Genomic DNA, 16,578 nt, shown 5'->3' with positions numbered 1-16,578 from the left:
TTACTCTCATTACCCGTCTTCATCCCTCAGTCTATTTTTGTCTTTACCCACATACATATCAGTCGTGATCATTTTAACTCTCATTACCCGTCTTCCTCCCTCAGTCTATTTTTGTAATTGTTCTGCAAATTTTCGTGCTTCTTCTGGATCCGAGAATAGTCTGTTTTGCTGTCCTGGAATAAATATTTTCAATACCGCTGGATGCTTTAGTATAAATTTATACCCTTTCTTCCATAAAATCGCCTTTGCTGTATTGAACTCTTTTCTCTTCTTTAGGAGTTCAAAACTTATATCTGGATAAATGAAGATTTTTTGCCCTTTATACTCCAGTGGTTTGTTGCCCTCTCTTACTTTTTCCATTGTCTTCTCCAGTACCTTTTCTCTTGTATATCTTGTATATCTTAGGAATTTTACTACAATAGATCTTGGTTTTTGTTGTGGTTGTGGTTTAGAGGCCAATACTCTATGTGCCCTTTCTATTTCCATTTCATGCTGTAGTTCTGGACATCCTAGGGTCTTAGGGATCCACTCTTTTATAAACTCCCTCATATTCTTGCCTTCTTCATCTTCCTTAAGGCCCACTATCTTTATGTTATTTCTTCTGTTATGGTTTTCCATTGTATCTATTTTTTGAGCTAGTAGTTCTTGTGTCTCTTTAGTTTTTTTATTAGATTTCTCCAATTTCTTTTTTAAGTCTTCTACCTCCATTTCTGCTGCTACTGCCCGCTCTTCCATCTTGTCCATTTTTTTTCCCATTTCTGTTAAGGTCATCTCCATTTTAATTATTTTCTCCTCTGTGTTGTTTATTCTTTTTCTTAAATCCTTAAATTCCTGTGTTTGCCATTCTTTAAATGATTCCATGTATCCTCTAATAAGAGCAAGTATATCCTTTACCTTGCCTCTCTTTTCTTCTATTTCACCATACTCTTCCTCTTCTTCTTCCTCTGGGTTGACCATCTGTTGTTTCTTTGTTGCCCTTTCCTCCTCTTCTATCTTGTTTCTATTGTCTTCTGTGGTCTCTTCTTGCTGCAGGTGTTCTGCAGCTGTCGTTGCCGGCTGTGGAGATCGACTCCCCAGCTGGTCCCCCCTCCCGTCGGTGTGTTTTTTTTCATTCGCATCGCGCATGCGCGAAACTTCGCGCATGCGCGGTTGCGCACTTTTGTTCGGCTCTGCGAGCCATTTTTGTAGTCCATTATTTACCGACCTGAGGGAGCGGGTTTCTCTCTCCGCAGCGGGCCTCTTCGGACATGTAAGGCCTTCGCCTTTTTCCTCCTTTGTCTTCTCTTCCTCTCTTCTTACCGTTGCTTTCGACTTTTCTTTTTTTGTCGCCATCTTCTTTCCACCTTTATACTCACTTTTCTGTAACTTTTATTTCTGTGCCTTTGTGTTTTCTCTTGTTTTTCCCGACTTTTCTGGAGAGGGCTGGAGTTCACCGTCCGGCCACTACTCCATCACGTGCCTCCTCTCCGTGCTGTTCTTATGGTCCTTTGGATTGACCTCCGATCCATATCTCTGCAACAACCATACTACACTGTGATGCAGCCAGCCAGGAACCTGTCTGTTCACATCAAAATCATCAAATGATTTTTGTAACTTATCTCCTCTTCAATAAGAACCCTTTATTTATTCTCTGCTTTCTCAATCTTTGCAGTTCTTTGCAATAATCTTTTTACAAATTTTCAAAATTACTCCTGTAGAAAATTTCAAGAACAACGAACAATACAGCCTCATTAAAAAGTACTGTAATAACCTTGAAGATATTTTTATATGCACTGTTCAATACAATATTTTGGGGAAATTTCCTGAACTATAATCTGGGTTAGTGTCCTACATGCAAATGCTGTCCATGGATGTTCAGCACTCAAGATGATATCCAAAACCATGTGAAATTTGCTTTATCCTCTGAAAGGAGCCTGACCAGCTGTGGAATCAGGTATTGGAAATGTGCATCAGCTGGATACACTTTATGTCAAAAATTTGTGAGGCAGCTATCCTTAATGCTACCTCAATCATTCTCACATCTCTTCTGAGATCATAAACTTCATTTCCCAACACAAATAACACCAACAATGTCATTCACACCCACATTCCTTACTTTCCTCTCCAAACTCTTCAAAAAAACCAGCAGATGAATACATTGGCAGGTGCTTGAGAAAAATCATCTTCATCTGTACAACAGACACATTATGTATTAGTCTTTCAACTGGTCTATTACACCCCAAGAAATTTCTAGGTCAATATGTTTAATCAATTAACTGTTGGAGGGCTCCTTCTGCTTTGTGTAAAATCTGATAAGTTTCACTGAGTGGTACTAGTAAGAAAACAAATAAGATGACAGACTATTTCTGAGGAAGATAAAATGTATGAAAAGCAAAATACTGACCTGCCAAGTATTTCCAGCATCTAATTTTAATTCAGAATGAAAATGACCTTGTATACAAAATAAAACACTTTAGTGAATTAATTAAAAATTATGTTACTTTAAAATATTTAACGTTTTAAATTTGGTAACAATGGAGGAGTGGTGATATATTTCCAAGGTGGCATGTTGTGAAATTTTTTTTAAAAAAACCTTCCTTAAACATATTTTGTTTCCTGATATAGAATTAAGAAGAAAATCAATTTTTAAAAAATTATTGAACTACCTGCCTTGGTCATCCAAGTCCATGCTGTTGCTACATTTCAATTTAGTTAAGATGTCTGTAGAGAAATGTAAAAAATTGGGTAGGATAAACTATAGGAAGATAAATAACATGTATTTTGGTCAGTAGCAAAGTCTACTGGACCTATTTTTATGTGGTTTATTTACAATCCAAAAAAACATTTGTCATTTTGCTATATTTGATTGTAAAATATGAACTGCTTGATTTCAATTTTAGTCCTTATTTTTAATGTTATCACTTGTATTTGAAGATTAACTTTACCAATGACATCTTTCATTCAGGATACACACAACTTTGTGACTGGTGGAGTGTAGGAGTTATTCTTTTTGAGATGTTAGTGGGGCAACCTCCTTTTCTTGCTCCAACACCTGCAGAAACTCAAATGAAGGTAAATATTAGAGTGGTATTTAAGAATTATTCTTGGTGCAGTACATGAGTCCTTGTTTTATAGTTGGTCCATCATCAGTGGCCCAAGAGCTAAATGATGAATGATTTTGAGTACAAATTTAGTAAGAAATCTACCTGGGGTAGCATGTGATTGGTTTGTTAAAATGCATGTTTTGAACGGTAATTTTTTTAATGAAAGAATCTATTCTTGGTATAACTTGGCAATATCTGAAAGACAATTGCAATTTTCAATCAGCAATTTGTATTTTTAGATCTTCTGGGCTGAGAGATTCCTGGCTTGCCAACTATTATAGATCTTGGTAGAATGTATTTGAGTAAAGTGCAGGTCTAATAATGTAAGGACTGGTTTTATTAATCTGCAGAATTGATTGTTTAGGATATGGAAACTGTAGGTTAAGTCAGTACACCTCACATTAGTGGGTGGGAAAGAATTGCAAAAGCTGGTTAGGGAAAGAATGTACATGCATTGAGAAAGTCATGCTTAGATTAGGGGTAGTCAACATGGCTTTGTCAGGGGCAGGTGATGTCTTACTTTTCTGAGTAAGTGATGAAGGTGGTTGATGAGGGTAGAGCAGTGGATGTTGCCTACATGGATTTTAGTAAGGCATTTGATAAGGTCCCTGATGGTAGGATGATCCAGAAGGTCAAAATACATGTGATCCATGGCAAATTGATATTTTGAATGCAGAATTGGCTGGACCAGAGAAGACAGAGGATATTGATGGAAGAATGTTATTATGGATGGAAGAATATTGTTATGGCTGGAAGCATGTAACCAGTGGTGTTCCACAGGGATCAGGTGTTGAGATCTCTGTGATTATAAATGGAAAAAGAGGGCAGATGGCTCAGTATGTTTGCAGATGACACAAAGTTCAGTACAACTGTAGACTGTGTAGAGGGCTATCAAAGAATACAAAAGGATATAAATCAGTTATAGATCTGGGCAGAGTAGCAGATGGTGTTTAATCTGGACAAATGTGAAGTATTGCACTTTGGTAGGTTCAATGTATGGAGAATTTGGACATGTAAAGGTAAGGCTCTTAAAAATATTGATGTGCAGAGGGATTTGGGTGTTCAGATCCATAGCTCAAATGAAAGGGCAATGGAAGATAGAGTGGTAAAGAAGGCATATGGTATGCTTGGCTTCATTAGTTGGGACATTGAGAGTCAAAATAAGAAAGTCATGTTGCAGCCATATAAAACTTTGTTTTGAATGGATTTAAAATACTATGTTCAATTCAGGTCACCTCATTACAACAAGGATACTGAGGCTTTGGAAAGAGTACAGAAGAGGTTTTCCTGGTTTAGAGGGTATGAATTATGGGGAGAGGTTAGACAAACTTGGGTTGTTTTCTTTGGAAGGTAGAAAACTGAGAGAAAACATGTTAGTTTATAACAGTAGTACTCAACTGCTTAAGGTGGTATGTGAATGGAAAGGGAAGGTTGAGAATCATTGCTCAAGACCCAATTGTTACTGAAATATTTTGCTTGAGAAAAATTGTCATTGACCCATTTCCTTTGGGGTTATGAAACTGTGCACCTAATGAATCATTTGGTAATGATTAAAACTGCGGTTTACAAACATTTTCTTTACCCACATACCACCTTAAGAAATCCCTTACTAATCACGGAGCACATATGGCATAGGGAATACTTAAAGTGGTATGTGAGTAGAAAGAAAAAGGTTGAGAACCACTGGTTTATAAAATCATGAGAGGAGGAATTGATAGAGTGGAGTGTCTGAATCGTTTCTTCAGGGTAAAATCATCACCTACTAGAATACGTGTTTATAGTGAGGGGGAGTAAGGTTAAGAGAGATGTGCAGGGCAGACATTTTATACAGGGAGTGGTAGGTGCCTGGAATGGGCTACTGGGTTAATGAGAGAGAGAGAGAAGACCAAGCTCTAGACACGTGAATATGAAGGGAATGGACAGGTATCTATCACATGCAAGCAGCAGAGTTTTAGTTTGATTTGGACATAATGTTCATCACAGACATGTGTATTTCTCTTCTGTGCTGTACTATGTTCTGTCTTTTAAGTGAGTGAAGCAAGCCATCAGATGAAGCCAGCACTTATCCGACAGCCCAGATTGATGCCTGGCTTGATCTACTGTGCTGAATCTATTAATCTCACAAGTTTAGAGCTACAGAGCCCAGATACAGTTACTGCAACTATCCAATGCTCTGATTTTAATGCACCTGGAGGACCAGTAACCACATCTTGGGAAGCATATGCTTTTGAAGGGAGTGCAATCATACATTTTAATGTACTATAATTTTATCATTGAAATCAGGATTTTTTTTTTAAATTTAGGGCATTGAGGGGTGCTTGGATATTTTTAAAAAAATATTAAGAGAAGATGGAGAGAATTTATTTCTGTTGATTGGTAAGCATAGAACTTGGGAACATGGTTGGAAAATCTAGAACTGTTATTTAGTGCAGTTGGAAGATTCCAGCGAAGTATAATTTAACAAATTGCAGTTGATACTGGATTAATTGTTAATTTTAAGTCTAAGGTTGGTAAGTTTTTGTTAACTCCAAAGTCTTAACAAATGGGGAAAAGCCAGGTATATGGAGTTAGGACAGGGAAAAAACATGATTTGTGGAGCAGGTTTAAGTGAATGTTACTGTATAGAGTACCCTCCATAATGTTTGGGAGAAAGACACCTTTTTCCTTTTGTTTGTCCCTGTGCTCCACAGTTATATATTTATAATCAAACAATTCACAATTAAAGTGCAAGTTCCAGATTTTATTCAAGGTTATTTTTATACATTTTGGTTTTATCATGTACAGCACATTTCATAATGTTTGGGACCTTTGGCTTCACAGGTGTTTGTGATTACTCAATTATGTTTAATTGCTTAATTGGTACAGGTATAAGAAAGCTAGGCATGCTTCAAAGCTTTTGATCACCTTTGGAGTCTGCAGATGGCATTTTTCTACATGAGGACTAGAGTTGTGCCAATGCAAGTCAAAGAAGCCATTATGAGGCTAAAAAACAGAAATAAAACATTAAGAGTCATCACCCAAATCATAGGATTACCAGCATCAACACTTTGAACCATCATTAAGAAAGAGTGGTACTGATGAGCTCAATAATCGCAAAGGGACTGGTATTCCAAGGAAGATCTCCACTGCTGATGACAGAAGAATTCTCATCATAATGAAGACAAATCTCCAATGTATGTCCAACAGATCAGAAACACTCTTCAAGAAGCAAGTGTGGATATGTCAATGACTACTGTTACGAGCCCAAAGGACCCCAAAACCCAGCAGCAATAGATATTCACCATGACAAATTGTTATTTAAACACAAGTTATTTTTAATTAACTTTAAACAAGAAAATAGAATCAAACTTTAACTTATCTCTATTTACTTAATTAACCCAAATTAACCCCTTCTAATTCTAAGTGCACGTGTATGATGTGTGTGTAAATTTAAGAAAAGTTCTTAAGTTCACAGTTCAATCTCACTTCTCCTTCTTCCAAGTTCTCTGGTGGCAGGCAATTCTTATACTGTGCACGGAATTTAACATGTATAAAGTTCACCAGGCTTTGGTGCTCAAAAGGTAAATGTTTACCACTCAGGAAGGTTCTTGTAGGTTTTGCAGAGAGAGATTTGTTGTTCCAGGATTTCCACAACTGAGGTACCAGCATTAGTCACCTCAATGTCTCGTTGATTAAACTTGCCCCATCAGGGTTCTCCAGATGATAACTTCTTTCTTTCAAGCTACCACAGAGTACCTTTTTGTTCCACTTATTCCAAGAGAAATATCAGACAGATAGCACTCCCAGCCATCCGCCACTCTGGAGCTTTTTGTTTCCAACCAGCTTTTCCTGGCTTGTTTCAGCCGTGTTTGTTCAGTCTCCTTGAGTGTCACACACACACAATGGCTGAGAGAGCTTGTTGAGCTTGGTCTTCTCTCTCTCTCTCCAACTGCTAGAAAGTCCATGTGACTCTCTCACTTGCAAAACCCCCCACCTTTTTCAGCAAACAACAGGAGTTATCCTTCTGCTCTCATCTGTTGTCTTAGATAAACAAAACTTCTCATTGACCTTTGATTGAGCACCCTGTCAGTACTTGCAAACAGCCAGTTTGTCACCTCCAAGAAATGTGCATAGCATTCTCCATTGCCTCTGCAATGTTGCTGAATATGAATTCTTCAATATTTCAAATAAGATCTGTTTTAAAATGTATGTAACCCACTAATCTTACCAAATTCTCCCAAATATATATACTCCATTACAGTACTATCTTCAGAAGACTTCATGAACAGAAATACTGAGGCTACACTGCAAGATGCAATCCTAGGACCTTGGGCACTTCCTTACATCTCCACGCTTTGCTCTTGCCATCACTCTGATAATCTTTGTCTTATTTGTCCACAACACCCTTTTCCAGAATTCTGCAGGCTCTTTTAAATACTTCTTGGCAAAATGTAATCTGGCCATCCTTTCTATGGCTTGGCATCTTACAGATAACCTCTGTATTTCTGTTTATGATGTCTTCTGTGGTCATTTGTCATTGATATATTCACACCTGCCTCCTGAAGAGTGTTTCTGATCTTTCGGACATGCGTTTGGGGATTTTTCTTCAATATGATGAAAATTCTTCTGTCATTGGCAGTGGTGGTCTTCCTTGGAATACCAGTCCCTTTGCAATAACTGGGCTCACCAGTACACACTTTCTTCTTAATGATGTTCCTGAGTGTTTATTTTGGACATCCTCAGATTTGGGTAATGTCTTACTGTTTTATTCTTGTTTTTCAGCCTAATAAAGGCTTCCTTGACTTTCATTGGCACAACTCTGTTCCTCATGTAGAAAAATGGCAACTACAGACTCCAAAGGTGATCAAAAGCTTAGAAGGCTCACTCTCTATACTTGCTCCAACGAAGCAATTAAACATACCCGAGTACTCACAAATATTTGTGAAGCCAAATGTCTCAAACATTGTGGTGCCCTGAAATGAGGGGACTATTTATAAAAAGTGCTGTAATTTCTACAAGGTAAAACTAAAATGTATTCAAATAGCCTTGAATAAAATCTAGAATGTGCACTTTAATTAATATGAATTGTTTGATTATAAATTAAAAAGTGTGGAACATGAGGAAATATAGGGAAAAAAAGTGTCTCTTCCCAATCATTATGGAGGGCACTGATTTACTGAGTCTATGTCCTTTTCCTGAATGGGAATTCACAATTCTTGTTTCTGATTCCTTGTAGAATCTGTGTTTTGAGAAATAAAGCTGGGAACTAACAGTTTAGATTAAAAATAAAACTTTGCTTCTCAGCTCATGTATGTTATTAATTAACATTTCATGCCAAGATAATCCTGTGCCTTTTATTTCTTTCACAGGTAATAAATTGGGAGAGTACATTGTATATTCCACCTCAAGTAAAGCTTAGTGCTGAAGCAATAGATCTCATCACAAAGCTCTGTTGCAGAGCCAGTGACAGGCTGGGTGGAAATGGAGCAGATGAAATCAAAGCTCATCCTTTCTTTACCTCCATTGATTTTTCTAAAGACATCCGCAGACAGCCAGCACCCTATATTCCAAAGATAAGCCATCCTATGGACACCTCTAACTTTGATCCAATAGAAGAAGAGAATTCATGGAATGACAGCGGTGACAGTACCAAGACCTCTGACACGCTAACCAGTCACGTTGGTGGTAACAAGCATCCTGAACATGCATTTTATGAATTCACCTTCCGAAGATTTTTTGATGACCATGGTTATCCATTTCGGTATCCAAAGCCTTTAGAAAACAATGAGCCCAAAGAAAGTCAGCCAGATTTGGGCCAGAGTGAATCTATTGACCATAGTGAAAGTTATCAACCAGTATATGTTTAGAAACAATATGGAACACTTTCTGCTATTTTGAGAATTTTTTTGATACTGAATTTGAAGCATAACATTTACCAAAAATATGAGCTAAAAACAGAGAGCACTTACTTTGTTTTAGTGGCATCTTGTGCCCTCTTGGGATGATTGACTCCTGCTGCTAAATATTAAAAAAAATTGTTATATTTAGTATCAACACTAATTTTATAGCGGAGACTAGAACTAGATAAGAGTCTAAACTCGATAGATCTAGAATATATAGACAGGATTGCAAATATATATGGAAAACTAAACGTTTTGAAAAATGGTTAAGTGCAATAATATGTAAATCGATGTTTTATATACACTATCATTTATTACTATTGCAATAATAAACATTTTGTTAATTTTATAATCTATATTGAAAGGTCGAGAGCAAATTAGATAACACCAAAAAACATGCTGGAGGAGCAGTAGCTGAAGAGGGAAAGGAATTATCAACATTTCAGGTCAAATTCCTTCATCAGTCCTACATTAGCTCTGAGTTCCTTCAGCAGTTTGTTTTTGCTCCAGCCTACTGCAATGCAGCCTCTTGTGTTCAGATAACACAAATACTGCTTTCAATTTTTTTGTGATATATACAAAGTATTTTTCAATATAAAATGTGATAGTGAGTTGACAAATGGATCATGCTTTGTAATATGCTTTGGAGTGCAACTGAAGCATGAATTATAAATTCATCTTTTGCATTAAACTAGTTTAATAAATACAGGTATATGTAAAACGCGGGCAGGTCCTGTGTTAAATCAGTTCATTTACACTAATTAAAAAAAAGCAAGCTCCTTGTAACTCTGCCTCTTTAATATTGTTTATAATTGAGCCCTCTATATGTTCTCCATCTCGCATTTTTTTCTATACACACATTCAAAAAAATATTAATACCACGTTAAGCTTTTTACAAAATTGATATGAACACAATGTTTCTGTTTCAATTAATGGAAATGGCTGTTTGGTCCAGAAATAATGTGTTGTCTGAATGTAAAATTATTAATAAGGTACTATTTATATTGGTCAGCTTCACAAAATTGCAAGTAGCGGAGGTATGCAAATTATATAAAAGGTAAGCCTTTCCATGCTGGTACAATAATAGTTTGATATTTTTTGGCTGCATTTACTATGTTGATTTATTTGAATTGAAACCTCTGCTCCTGTCAAAGATCAATTTGAAGATAATCAAGTAATAATGCAATGTGGTCATGGTTTTAAGTTGGACTAAAGTGTGAGATTGGAATTTTGGTCCGTTAATCTGATTTTAAGTGCATTATTCAGTCACACCTGAAGTTGTTGATGTGGTTTAATGAAAATAAGATGCCAGAGTATGGGTACATTAGTTGACCTCTGCTGGTTGGTTGGAACATACATTTACAGTTCAACAGTAAGGCCAACAAAGATTTTGTTACTCTTTGTCAGCTCTACATAATTTTCTTATGAAGTTTGAATATGATGCTATTGTACATAATCAATGTTAGTCAAGCTCTACTGTTAATAATTGGGAGTTCACATTCTTTTATTCACTTTCATGTAATTACAAAATGCTTCCTAAGTTTCTTTTAACATCAACTCATTTGTGAGGACCATCTTGTGTTGTTTTCACTATTGTCTCTCCATTTGTGTCAACCACCACAAAATTAAAATCTGACCCTCCCTCGACCATGGCCAATCTGAAAATGACTCAAAGCATTTACAGTTGTGTATATTATTGTTTGCACATCTCTCCCAACCTGACCTGAACATTTTGTCAAAAAATAGAAAAACTTATGCAGCACAAATATTGGTTATAATCAATCACAAAAGACAGATGGTATTAATAAACAAATGATCCTGATCTAAATAAAGTGCGGAGCTGGACTGATTTGGGATAATTTGCTTTGATTTGATTGGAAATGGAATGCTTTAGCACTGAATACAACTAAATTCTATTCCAGATTTAGGTTGGGTAATCGGATTCTACTCAGTCAGTCTTTATTAATTTCAGATCTTTAATAAACTTTATTTTCCAAAGGCAAGAGTCATACCAACTCTTTACAAACCAATATAACAGTTGAGTTTTGATTGAAGACAGAAAATAACTACCTTAAGTTAACGATAATGGAATAGTGTCTCGTAAGTATTTTGTTGTAAATATTTTTCAGCTATTCATATAGGATTAACATGCATCTTGGCGCCTCACAGTTTGGCGGGCAGCAGCCTCCTTTGAAGAAGACCGCAGAGCCCACCTCACTGACAAAAGGCAAAGGAGGAAAAACCCAACACCCAACCCCAACCAACCAATTTTCCCTTGCAACCGCTGCAATCGTGTCTGCCTGTCCCGCATCGGACTGGTCAGCCACAAACGAGCCTGCAGCTGACGTGGACTTTTTACCCCCTCCATAAATCTTCGTCCGCGAAGCCAAGCCAAAGAAGAAAAAAAAAACATGGAATTTAGTTGCATTATTTATGTCTAAACTATGTCAAGGACTTCAACTAGATTTTTGAGAAATCTTCCTAGCTATTCAGTCTGGATCTCTATCTTTTTGTTTCCTGGAGGCTGTTTTCCTTCCAGTTTTTCCAATCATTTCTACCCCCTTAAATTGATGTTGCTAAGTGCTGAAATAATTATTCTGCAGTTGCTGATAATCTTGCATTACATTACTCAAAGGGTAATTTTTAAGTGAGAGCCTGAAAAGTAAATATTGTAAAGATCTTTTCCAATCAAGAAACATGTCCCAGCCATTTCTTATTCTGGCATCCTTAATTCACAGCCTTTCTCATGAAATCTGAAGTAGGTCCTGTTACTTTACTGGCTTGTATGACATAATTAACAGAGAAATTGGCTCTCCTGTTTTGTGTGAGAAATTAATACTGATGATATTCATTAAAAACATATTTTGTTATATTTATCACTTTACATATATTTAACAATCAACAATCATATCAAATCATACAATCAAGAGAATCCTTTCCTCCACCCCTCCCCTCAAAATAAGTCCTATTAAACAGAGAAAGAACGAAGAAACAAAAAAAGCGTCCCATTGTCAGTGTGTACAGTAAAACATATGGAGACACTTTAATACCGCAGTGTTTAAAATCTTTACAGAGGTCTACTAGCTAGCCAGTAGCAATCATAACCCTATATTGGCGCCAGTGAGGTAGTTCATTAAAATTTTTGAAGATAAAATTGAACTCCATTTTGTAGAGCTCAAAGGAAATGGCTGTGAAAATGAGTTCAGGACCTCATAATACTTTCCATGATGATATGTACATTGGATAGGTAGGAGAAAAGCAATAGCGAGAGGTATGGCTGGCAGGGAGAGGTGACAGAGATTCCTTATCCAGAAAACATTTTATGTTAGATTGCAGCAAGATTTAATGCTGGTAGATAATTCTGTTTGCATTTGTCCTGAAGCACACGCTGAAGTGATTTTGAGTAGCAGTTACAATTTAGCTTAATTACATGCATATAATTGTTATAACACATTTATCTTCCTAGCACATCAAGTTAGGTTCTTTTGGAAAAAATAAAAACTTGGGAGTATCTATTCAATATAGTAAATATCATTGAAATCCTTATAGAACATAAACTTTTCTAAAATAAAAGGTCTATGATATTAGATTATATCAAAATATCTATTTTAAGCACTTGTTTATATATATAAAAGGAGTATTTTGAGCATGAGAATTATTGTTTTGTGATTACCTCTTGATTATCTGAAATTATTGATTTTATAGCATTGTTACTTTAACATTGACATCCTTGTGTTAAGTATTTCCTCAGGAAGTCAAATATAACTCTATTTATTCATGTAATAGAGGTGCATTTTGGATCCTTGTTTTTGCAAAATCACAAAAGTTTTAAAAAAGAAGAAAAATTCCATGCATCACAATTCCTAAATAAGCTAAGTAATTTAAAAAAAAATCCATGACAGGTTCTGTGGTTGTAGAACATTACAGTAGAGAAACTAGCCCATTTGGCCCTTCTAGTCTGTGCCGAACCATTTTTATTTGCCTAGTCCCACTGACCTGTACCCAGTCCATAGACCTTCATATCTCTTCCATCCATGTACTTGTTCTAATTCTTGTTAAATGTTAAAATTGAGTCCGCAGACACCACTTCAGCTGGTAGCTTGTTCCATACTCTCACCACTCTCTGTGAAGAAGTTCCCCCTTTCACTCTTAACCCATGTCCTCTGGTTTGTATCTCATCTACTCTCGGTGGAAAAAGCCTATCTACATTTACTCTATTACCCTCATAGTTTTAAATACCTCTTATCAAATCTCCCCTCATTCTTTTACATTCTAGGGAATAAAGTCCTAACCTGTTTATCCTTTCCATGTAACTCAGCTCCAGAAGTCAAGGCAACATCCGAGTAAATCTTCTCTGCACTTTTATTATCTTACTGACATCTTTTCTGTAGTTAGGTGACCAAAACTGCACACAATACTCCAAATTTGACCTCACCAATGTCTTGTACAACTTTACCATAATATCCCAAATCCTATACTCAATGCTTTGATTTATGAAGGCCAATATGCCAAAATCTCTCTTTACTGTCCTATCCACTATGATACCACTTTCAGAGAATTATGTATCTGTACTCCAAGATCCCTCTGCTCTATTGCACTCCTCAGTGTCCTACCAAAATGCATCACTTGTCTGTGTTAAATTCCATCTGCATTTTTCAGACCATTTTTCCAGCTGGTTCAGACCCCTCTTCAAGCTTTGAAAACCTTCATTGCTGTCCACAACATCTCCAATCTGAGTGTCATCTGTAAATTTGCTGATCCAATTTACCACATTATCATCCAGATCATTGATATAAATGACAAGCAATAATGGTCCCAGCACCAGTCCCTGAGGTACACTACTATTCACAGGCTTCCAGTCTGAGAAGCAATCATCCACCACTACTCTCTAGCTTCTCCTGTCCAGCCATTGTCAAATCCTGTTCACTGCTTCACAATAAATACCTAGTGTCTGAACCTTCCTGAATAACCACCATGTTGATATCCCTAGTCAGTCCATGGCTATCCAAATAATTGTATATCCGATCTCTTAAAACACCATCCAATAATTTACCTACTACTGATGTCAGGCTCACCTGCCTATAATTTCCAGGTTTACTTTGGAGCCTCTTTTAAACAACGGAACAAAGTGAACTACCCTCCAATCCTCTGGCACCACACCCGTGGCTAAGGACATTTTAAATATTTCTACCAGAGCCCCTGCAATTTTTACACTAGCTTCCTTCAAGGTCCGAGGGAATATCTTGAAAGGCCCTGGAGATTTATCCACCCTTGGTTGAAGACAGCAAGCACCCTCCTCTTTAATCTGTATACATTTCATGATCTCGCTGCTCATTTACGTTACTTCCCACAACTCTGACTGTTCTCTGAGTGAATACTGATGGAAAGAAACATTTACAATCTTCCGCCATGTCTTTTGGCTCCATACAAACTGACTTCGCTGATCCTCAAGGGGACCAATTTTGTCCCTTACTATACTTTTTCTCTTAACATATCTATAGAAACCCTTAGGCTTTTCCTTCACATTGTCTGCCAAATAAATCTCATGACTTAGCCTTACTGATTTCTTTCTTGAGGTTTTTCTTGCAATTTTTATACTTCTCAAAGTACATCACTTTCTCCATGTTGCCTATACCTGCTATACAAATCTCTTCTGAACCAGATCCACAATTTACCTCAAAAAACAAGGTTCCCTGTGCCTGCTAACTTTGCCTTTAATCCTGACAGGAACATACAAACCCTGTATTGTCAAAATTTCACCTTCTGAAGAGCCTTGTGCAAAAACAACCTTGTGCGAAAACAACTTATCCTAATGCACGCATTCTAGATCTTTTCTCGTTTCCTCAAAATTAGCCATTCTCCAATTTAGAATAGGCCCAGACCTATCCTTCTCCATAACTAACTTGAACCTAATGGCATTATGATCACTGGACCAAAATGTTCCTCTGCACATACTTCTGTCACCTGTCCTGTCTCATTTCTTAACATGAGATCCAGTGTTGCACTCTCTCTAGTTGGCACCTCTATATACTGATTTAGAAAACTTTCCTGACAAACTCGTAGCCATCCAGTCCTTTTACAGAATGGGAGTCCCAGTCAATATATGGAAAATTAAAATCTACTATCATGTGTTTCCTGCAGCTGTCACCTATCTCTCTACAGATTTGCTCCTCCAATTTTCGCTGACTATAATACAACCCCATGACTGTGGTCATACGTTTCTTGTTCGTCAGGTCTGGAGACAAGCCTTCTGGTCTGTCCTGCTTGAGCACAGCTGTGATATTTTCCCTGTCAAGCAATGCCACTCCTCTCCCTTTCATCCCCCTGTTCTATTGCATCTAAAGTGACAGAAGCCCAGAATATTGAACTGCCAGTCCTGCCTTGCAACCAAGTTTCACTAATGGCCACAATACCATAATTCCAAGTGCCAATCCTTGCTCTAAGCTTGTCTGCCTTTTCTACAATGCTCTTTGCATTGAAATAGATGCACCTGAGGACACTTACACTACGTACAACCTGTTTACATATAATGGTGAATGCAATTTTCACATCATAGAAGCATAGAACATTGCAGCATGGAAACAAGCCTATTCAGTCCTTCTAATCTGTGCCGAACCATTTTTTCCTGCCTAGTGCCACTGATCTACACCCAGTCCCTCGCCCTCCATACCTCTCCCATCTACGTACCTGTCCAAATTCGTCTTAAATGTTAAAATTGAGCTCGCATTCACCACTTCAGCTGAAAGCTCATTCCACATTCCCACTACACTCTCTGTGAAGAAGTTCCCCTGTAAGTTCATCCTAAACTTTTCCCCTTGCACTCTTAACCCATATCATCTGATTTGTATCTCACCTACCCTCAGAGGAAAAAGTCTATCTGTCTGTCCTCATAATTTTAAATACTTTTTTCAAAACTCCCTCATTCTTCCATGCTCCAGGGTATAAAGTCCTCATCTGTTTAATTTTTCCCTGTAACGTAATTCCTGAAGTCCAGGCAACATCCTAGTTAATCTCTGCACTCTACCTTATTGATACCCTTTCTGTAGGTGACCAAAACCGCACACAATACTCCAAATTTGGCCTTACCCATGTCTTGTATATAACATCCCAACTCATATACTCAATACTTTGATTTATGAAGGCCAATATTCCAAAATCTCTTTACAATCCTATCCACCTGTGATGAGACTTTCAGGTTCTACCACACTCCTCAGTGCCCTACCATTTACCATGTCCTTCCAAAATGCAACACCTCACACTTGTCTGCATTAAATTCCATCAGCCCATTTTTCCAGCTGGTCTAGATCCCTCTGCAAGCTTTGAAAATCTTCACTGTCCACAACACCTCCAGTCAGAACTTATTTATTGTCATGAAAAAGTTACGAAATTTGATGTTTTTCAGCTGCATCAGTGCAAATATTCATATTATGAACCATCTTACAACACACACACACATATATATATATATATATACAATTATATATAAAATAAAAATAGTAGTGCTTGAAAAGTAAGGCAATGTCTTTGATTCATTGATCATGAGTCTGATGGCAGTGGGGAAGAAGCTGTCCCTATGCTGCTGAGTGCTTGTCTATAGGCTCCTGTACCTCCTTCTC

The 16,578-nt window shown here is 37.2% G+C and overlaps 1 protein-coding gene across 3 annotated transcripts in view; it reads left to right on the top strand.

The window, feature by feature from the left end:
- The window catches only part of lats2 (large tumor suppressor kinase 2), a 77,906-nt gene extending 68,158 nt beyond the window's left edge, over positions 1–9,748 (top strand). For all 3 annotated transcript variants that reach the window (XM_069891369.1, XM_069891370.1, XM_069891371.1), the window contains 2 exons: positions 2,945–3,051; positions 8,432–9,748. In XM_069891369.1, the coding sequence (XP_069747470.1) occupies positions 2,945–3,051; positions 8,432–8,929 (605 nt within the window). In that variant the 3' untranslated portion in view covers positions 8,930–9,748. The remainder of the gene's footprint in view (positions 1–2,944; positions 3,052–8,431) is intronic.
- The last annotated feature ends 6,830 nt before the right edge of the window (positions 9,749–16,578 follow it).

The sequence above is a fragment of the Narcine bancroftii genome, chromosome 7, assembly GCF_036971445.1.
Source record: "Narcine bancroftii isolate sNarBan1 chromosome 7, sNarBan1.hap1, whole genome shotgun sequence".
NCBI lineage: Eukaryota > Metazoa > Chordata > Chondrichthyes > Torpediniformes > Narcinidae > Narcine > Narcine bancroftii.
The sequence above is the reverse complement of the archived record's forward strand: the minus strand, read 5'-3'. Positions and strand labels throughout refer to the sequence as shown.